Below are 7,930 nucleotides of genomic sequence, written 5' to 3'. Positions count from 1 at the left end.
GAAAAGGTTAACTTTAACCACGAAACCAGATCGGCCGACCTGTAACGTTACACTCTCACTCAAAGGATGGAGGATCTGACAGGATTGTTACTATGAGACAAACTCACCGTGTCTATCGAGTCATGATGAAGATGCATTTCAATTTCAGCAGGCAAATGTTTTTACAGCTACATTATTGTTCCAGCCACAATTAATCACAACAATGTAGATACAATTACAAATGATTATATATAAATCATCAGTTTGTTGTTTTACACACATGCACACAGACATTATTTCATACAGATGCAAGAAACGTAGACAAATGGCAAGAAATCTGTAGACGCGTCCATAACAAAAGACAATACTTTATTGAACCTTTTCTGATAAGAAGTGTGTGCTGCAAACGCGAGCATTTTTGACGATCGTTTCTGTCCAGTCCGCTCGTTTTATCGCGTTTAACCACAGCTGTCGTCGGTTTTTTTGTCTGGCAGTGGCAGCAGATATGCGATCAAATTTCTAATTTGAGGCTGTATTACGTCGATTCTGGCACCCAGCATCACAACAAGATGATATTTTAAGCTCCTTATGTAGCTGAACCTGCGCTGGTTTGAATGGGCCGCCTCCAGTTTCCCCTTTGTTTTGCTGCCTCCAGCTAGCGCTGTGACGTCGCTGACCCTAGTTACCTGTGGTTGGCCTGGCCGTGCGTCACTCAGAAAACAACAGGCCAATCAGAAGAGAGGCTCATGAATATTAATTAGACAGACCAAAATCGACCCGTTCTCAGCAGAGCTCCTGAGACAGGAGCTGTACAAATATATTGAGATGGTTTTTGGTACTTGTACCGCAAATATATATTCTTAAGGACATCAAAACCTAAAGTAAAACTCCAGAAAGGTGTACAATATTTGACCTTTAACGTGACATTACTGGAAATAATTACTTGCATTTAATAGAGTCAGATGGTAAATTTAAGAATTCGTTCAGTTACAGACTCCGACTTGAGGTGTTAATCTTTTTTATTTATTTTTTTATTCAATAAAAAGACAAATTTGATCTTCAGGTGAAAAAGACCATCTTTTCTCCGAGGCATGCCAGACTTCGCTCGTCATTTAGTCCACTTAAACCTGCCCGGCAACAGTCGACTGCTACCTCACATTCACACTTCAGTTTCGTTGCAACCGTAAATGTTCACGATTGCTAAGCAACTTCAATTCATTTGATGGTGTATATATCATGTATTTTTCAATGCACATAGCTCCTTTATCAGATTTTTCAAGTTATAATGTTACTTTCCTGTTTTGAGGTTGTTATTGTTTGTTCAAGCCGTTATTAGACCTTAATTCGAGTTAATTTTATTTTAGAGAAAATATGATGTAGTAAAACAATAAATTGACTGAATTACCCTAAAAAAATTGCAGTACCATATAGTTGTTTAATATAAACCGTTCTTTGTGATTTGCTGGAACTAAGATTTCAGTCCTACTGCCAACCCCTAAGCAATGCTCAATATTAGTTTGTGCTCTTTGTCAACTTTGTGTCTTCTGTCTCTTATTCTGAACTGTTCTGCTTGGTTATATTGCATATAGCTGTATATATGTAATCCACTGCTCATACTACGCAAACAAAGCATTTCTTAAAGGGATAGTTCACCCAAAAAGTATAATTGTTCCAGCTATGTGGGTAATCAAATCATTTCTGGTCTCCATTGACTTCAGTGATATTTTGTTTTCCATACTATGGAGGTCAGTGGGGACCATCAACTTGTTTGGTTACTACATTCTTCAAAATTATGTTTAGCAGAAGAAAGCAACTCGTACAACTTGAGGGTGAGTGAATGATGATACAGTTTTAATTTTTTGGGTGAACTATCCCTTTAAGCCTGGGTTCTCACAGTCATTGTTCATGTACATATTTCATCCTCAGCTATTTTTGTACTTTTCTGTTTTTTCATCCCTCAATAGAATCCCCTTTCTAGCTCCTCTTCCTTCCCCTCTAACAAACGGAGTGCTTTCCTATAGGCTAAACTTCCCTGTCCAGCAGGTGTCTTCCTGTTAGCAGTGTTGGCAGATGATCTGATTGGTTCAGTGGGTGGCCCTTTCCTTCACCCTGATCTCAGCTTTGAATTGTTGCCCCTATTACTATTAAACAGCCCCTGTCCCTTTCAGGCCGTGGTGGCTCACGTGGGGCCAGAGGAGGGGGACGTGACTCCAGAGACGACTTCGACCAGTCTGGAGGAGGTGCGAAGTGTGAATTGGGCAAGAACCCGAACTCTTGGGGTGTTGGCTCTAGATAATAATTTGAGCAAAAAGTCTGAAGACACATCTGTGCTATATGACCACAGACATTCCTCTCTTTGTAAAAATGAACAGAAAACATGTTTGCAATAAATATACTCAGTGAAAGCGTAGTAAGCAAGGGATGTGAAGAAAATGAAAACGTTTTAGGACAAGATTTTCATTACTTCATTGGCAGTGAATATTTTTTTCTTTTACAAAAAACATAATGAATAAATATATCAATACTGTAAATAAATGGAATTATTATTATTGCTAATATTGACATTATGATTGTGATATTTTCATTACCGAGTATGCACTGTAAAGTTATGCAGTAGTGGAAGTCATTCTCATCACATTAATTTAAAATCAGCATATGTTCAAAACACAATCCCATGATGTGTACATAAAATTAAGTAGAATTAGTTTTTTTTCATGCAATGGAGAAAAATCATAATGGACATTCGTTGGCTTCTTTTTCAACATGCAAATGTAGCTGCATATTATTGATTTTGGGGTGAAACATAATTGACATTACTTTATTTTTGTGACATTCACCCTGTTACAGTAAATGTTTTTCATTCATTTTTATAAACTGAGGAAGTAGTCAAAATAGTGCTTGAAACCTTGTTGAAAATAACCCAGAATATTCCATTAAAACAGAGTCGCAGGACTTTATCAGCAGTGATTTTGCATATTTATGTTTTGGCTTTTTCATATATTTTAAGTTGATCTCTCAGGGACTCCATCTCATTGCCATCAGTCATGTTGCCAGCAGAGTCTCCCTGCTGCTCTGCAGTCAGATTTCCTCTCAAATTGAAGTTGCCTATAAACACTGATCTGGGATCAGACTTAATATTGTCTTGCAAATCTTAAGCATTATGATATATTGCCCAGAGCCAATCCTGGATCAGTATTTTGGTACAACTTTGCAGTCGAGTGGGAGAATGATGGACCAGTTACTCACACGCTTCCTTTTTCCACAGGATTTAGAGATGAGGACTTCATGGGTGGGAGGAGTCGAGGAGGTGGTCGCCCTGCCGAAAGAAGGGGTGGCGGAGGTGGAGGTGGAGGTGGAGGTGGAGGCGGAGGCGGAGGCGGCATGGGACGCTTCAGAGATGGACCTCCTCGAGGAGGCCAGACAGACTTCAGAGAACCCTCTGACGGTGTCACACATTTATTCATGCTGAAAAAAGATACCTTTATATATGTGCTTCAAAGTCAACGTGAAATCTCAATACACGTTCTTGCTCAAACCTCTTCAGTGCAAGTAAATCACTCGCATATGCTGAAAAAGTTCCAGTATAGGCGACTAAATGTTTAATGTTAGCCGTTGGCTACTAAACTGATAGATTTCACTTGCTAGTCTTTGAGTTAAGCCCAAAGTGTACTTCGTTGTTTGTGTACACGAGGGTCGGCGTACAGTACGCATTTCAACTCCAGAATAGTATGCACCGCCCAATTTTTGTAACCGCGCATACTCTGTACAAGCAGGTTGTGCATGCGCATTGAATTTGTTTTGCACTAATCAGTTGTTCCACAAGGTCCAGGCTGTTGTTTCACAGTAGAAAACCAAACTAAAGAGACGGGCCAACAACAAATTATCAGAGTCTGCAGCAACAACAGACGGCCGCACTGATGAGTGCTTGTGTGAGTGGGTTATGAGAGAGCTGCAGCTTTAGATTGCAAGATTACGAAGATATTTTTATTGGTTACAACTTCTAAAGAAAAATAGAGCTTTCTGGAGCTCTTGAGTCGACCGCCTGTGTTCACGCACGCTATCAAATGAAGTATACTATGAAAGGCTACGCACTTGTCTGAAAGCATATAAAAACGAAGTATACTGTACGTTTTTCATTCACCTGCACTTGAACACTCTGACTGGGCACTTAAAAGTTTCACTCTGTCCTTATAGAGTCTTACATACCCTTCAAAATAACTGAGCTCGTTCAAAATGTAGTCTTTTCAAGAGCTATCAGAAGCCACTGCCGGCCAGTTCTTTTGGTACATTGTATAGTTATATAGAATCAGTAGTAGGGCTGTCAAAATGGCTGAAAAACTAAATTTGAATTTTGTACTTAAATATTATAAAAATTCAAATTTAAAATGCATAATTTCAGTTAGGGTGAAGAAAAGCTTTTCGTTCTCTTCTGAGGCCACAAGAGGGCGCATCGAGCAAAATATTACCAATGCACGTTTATTCAAAGCATAAGATAACATGACTATCTGAAAATTGCATGCTGTTTATAAACCAATTGTAATGAAGTTGCCTAAACCATTATAAACAAAACAGCATCATGTATGTATGCATAGTTTAATACAAAGGGCAGAAAGCCAATCACACGGAGTACATTTTTCATTTAAAAACATGAGATGCAGTGGGATGGGGGAAAAAAACACGCCATAAAGTGGTTTTTTTTTTTTTTTTTTTCAAAGTTAAACTTGCATTAAAGTTACATGGCTTTATAAACATGTGGCTCCTTTGTGCTACACGTGAGTGTAACTGTGATAGATGTCCCTCTAGAAAATGCGTGAAATGTGTTCTGTGTGTACAGCTTGCTTTCAGTTTTGATGTAAACAAGATCTGCTCCGCATTGATGTTCTCTTTTTCTGCAATATTTTTAATGAACAACGCAGCAGCGCCACATCTAGTGGCTTCAACTGGATAGGCTAACAAAAACATTATAATGCAACGACACTTACATCGTCATCTCATCTCATGCGCCACTGATAAGGTGGCCTAACGCACGCCTAAAATTGGAATGCAGTGGTTTTGCATTCGAATGTGGATTTTTATTTTTTAATTCATAAAAAAAAATTTGGACAGCCCTAATTAGTAGTAGTATTTTAATAGTATTATTGTTGTTGTTTTACAGAAACACTGATTGAAACACTTATCAGCACATTAGTTCTAACAAAGGAAATGCTGATAATTTTTTTTTTTGTTGTGCTTTCAAATCATATCATATGTGAATGTATCTTTGTAAAAAGCTGCCATTTATATTAAAAATGTATTAGCCAATGGCGATTCTGTTGCCAAGGTGTGTGTAGAGGGTTGGTTTTGTGGTTGTGGACAATTCATTATTTCAAAGGGGGGAAAAAACCTTTGCAATGTTTGCCCAGCACATTAGTCCTAACAAAGGAAATGCTGATAATTTTTTTTTTTGTTGTGCTTTCAAATCATATCATATGTGAATGTATCTTTGTAAAAAGCTGCCATTTATATTAAAAATGTATTAGCCAATGGCGATTCTGTTGCCAAGGTGTGTAGAGGGTTGGTTTTGTGGTTGTGGACAATTCATTATTTCAAAGGGGGGAAAAAACCTTTGCAATGTTTGCCATATCGGTTCTCTATGTTAGTGTATGGATGCAGCAAAATTCTGGCCAATAATTAATGTTAACCCTAAGCCAAATGACTATTTGGGTATTGTTTTAGGATAAAATGCAACTGAAATAGTCTATTATTTAAATGAATATGTTATAATTTAATGCCAAATAAGAAATGGATTCAGTTAGAGGCTAATATATAAATACGACTTTTTTTGTTTTGTTTTTTGATCCAGTCAATTCCCAATTGACTAAATAGGTTTGCAGATACCATTTCACGTTGACTTTAAGTTGTTTGACACTTGCATAAATTCTACAATAACATCTAATGTCTCGATTTCTCATTTTTTCCGCAGAGGAAAGAGCGCAGAGACCAAGGCTACAGCTGAAGCCGCGTACAGTGGCAGCTCCCCTTAACCAAGTGGCCAACCCCAACTCGGCCATCTTTGGGGGTGCCAAACCCAGGGAGGAGGTAATTCCCAAAGACAAACACTAAGAGACTGCCGCCTCCCTCGGCGCTCCAAAAGGAAGCAAGGAAGGGAGGGAGGAGAGAAAGAAAGGGAGGGATATTCGGGGAGGGATGGGTGAGGTCCGGGGGTGACAAACGACGACGAAAAAACGTATCATGCCAACGGGAATGCGATAAGGCCTCTGTCGTCATTCCTTCCTGTTAGAGATGAACGGAGTCCCTGCAATTCAGATCGCGCGACTATACCGTATATTTATTCAGTGGAAAAAAAAATCTACAATAAGACCACACACCCACATCGATCGATCGTTATGACACTTGCACACACCAACGAGCAGCTCGTGAATGCATGGCAAAACTGTTTAACAATGGTTTTATGTCCACCTTTGCTTCCCTGTAATTAGTGCCTGCTCTTTACTGTAGTTTTCGTCAGGGGAAAGTTCTTTCACATCCTTGGTGAGATCCGAAAGGTTTTTTTCCTTTTCCTTTTTTGGAGCTGCTCTCTTAAATGGAATGGAAACGGATTTTAAATGGTTTTGTTTGTGTTTTTGTAGCTGTAGACTAAACTACACACGCCAAGCCCTTTTATCATGCGCATAATGACGACACTGATTTGGTTTGTGCGCTTTTCTCGCGGGGCAGCTAGCTAGCGTTTCGACAGTTGACATTCATGATAGCATTCACGAAAAGCAGTATTAGGTTTATTGGATTTGAACTGCCATCGTTTTGTATTTTGCTCTTTGGATTTTTGATGGACTGCATCTATGAAGATTTTTCTCTTTGGTGTGATTTCCAGCAATGGCACGAGCTCCCTCACGATTTCAGCCGATTCACGTATACGCAACCCTTCGAACGCACACTGGATTGTACATGTGGTGCTTGTCCTCTCCCTAGTCCTCACGGTGCGTGTAAATTGGCGCGTTAAAGCACAACGTAGTCCAGCTGTACAGTCAGTGTTCGGTTTCGGAGAACTTGGTAGATCTCCAACCCAGCGCAATCTTCCCGTTTGTGTTGAATCGATTCTGCTATTGCTTTGTCAGAATGTTCATGTGCAAATTTCACCGACTCCTACAATGGACCCTGTGTAACCATCTTGTTCTTGTTTTATGTTTCCGTTCTCTAAAGAATTAGTATCTGTGTCAGTGTGGCTGCATTATTCCGGAAGGCTATACTGGATTCTACTGGCTTTGATCACCATAAAATCTTTCAAAGACTTCAGTGACACGCAGGCAGGGGCACGAGGTGCTGGTCTTCTCTTGAATCTGAACGAGCCCTCATCCGATTGGCTTAAAAAGCAAGTGGAGGTGGGGGCTCTAGAAAGGGGGAGGGGCACAGTCTTAACTCCGCCTCTGCCTGTCCTCGCTGGCTCCTCCCACACGCCTCAAAGAACCAAAACTTGGAGGATGACATCTCCAGGTTGAATGCGTTTAAGGACTTCAGCATCTCTTTCCCTTCCCAAAGTATCTTTTGTGTTTTTCCGAATTTGTAGACGCACGGACGTAATTGCCGCCGTGTCCATTTTATATTTTGCTCTTTAGATTTCTTTACTGTATTTGAAGATTAAAACGTTGAGCTTGATTCTTAATTAAACCATTTCAAAGTGAAAAGGTTTTTGAATTCTTGCCTTGTCTTTACGAAAGATTTTCCCACCCTGAGCAAATCCTGGCTCATCCAGAGCTTTCGGGAACAATGTGCCACATGTTTCATTCATTTAGAAGGGTATGCATGATAGATTTGGTTGGTGACACATGGGTCTACAGTCTACAGCGACATTCACCGCTTGACGGCAATGTATTTCTTTTCACGCGAAAAACAATAGTAGAAACTATGATCTGTAACCGCATCAGTACTGCCTTTCCATATGAAGCTAATTGAA

The 7,930-nt window shown here is 39.7% G+C and overlaps 1 protein-coding gene across 1 annotated transcript in view; it reads left to right on the top strand.

The window, feature by feature from the left end:
• The window catches only part of LOC107563000 (eukaryotic translation initiation factor 4H-like), a 16,280-nt gene extending 8,624 nt beyond the window's left edge, over positions 1 to 7,656 (top strand). Inside the window, exons 4-7 of the mRNA XM_016247771.1 lie at positions 2,148 to 2,219; positions 3,245 to 3,424; positions 5,942 to 6,057; positions 7,180 to 7,656. Of these exons, the coding sequence (XP_016103257.1) occupies positions 2,148 to 2,219; positions 3,245 to 3,424; positions 5,942 to 6,057; positions 7,180 to 7,185 (374 nt within the window). The 3' untranslated portion in view covers positions 7,186 to 7,656. The remainder of the gene's footprint in view (positions 1 to 2,147; positions 2,220 to 3,244; positions 3,425 to 5,941; positions 6,058 to 7,179) is intronic.
• The last annotated feature ends 274 nt before the right edge of the window (positions 7,657 to 7,930 follow it).

The sequence above is a fragment of the Sinocyclocheilus grahami genome, unplaced genomic scaffold (genome assembly GCF_001515645.1).
Source record: "Sinocyclocheilus grahami isolate Dianchi unplaced genomic scaffold, SAMN03320097.WGS_v1.1 scaffold853.1, whole genome shotgun sequence".
Classification (NCBI taxonomy): Eukaryota; Metazoa; Chordata; class Actinopteri; order Cypriniformes; family Cyprinidae; genus Sinocyclocheilus; species Sinocyclocheilus grahami.
This window is presented reverse-complemented; position numbering and strand designations above follow the sequence as displayed.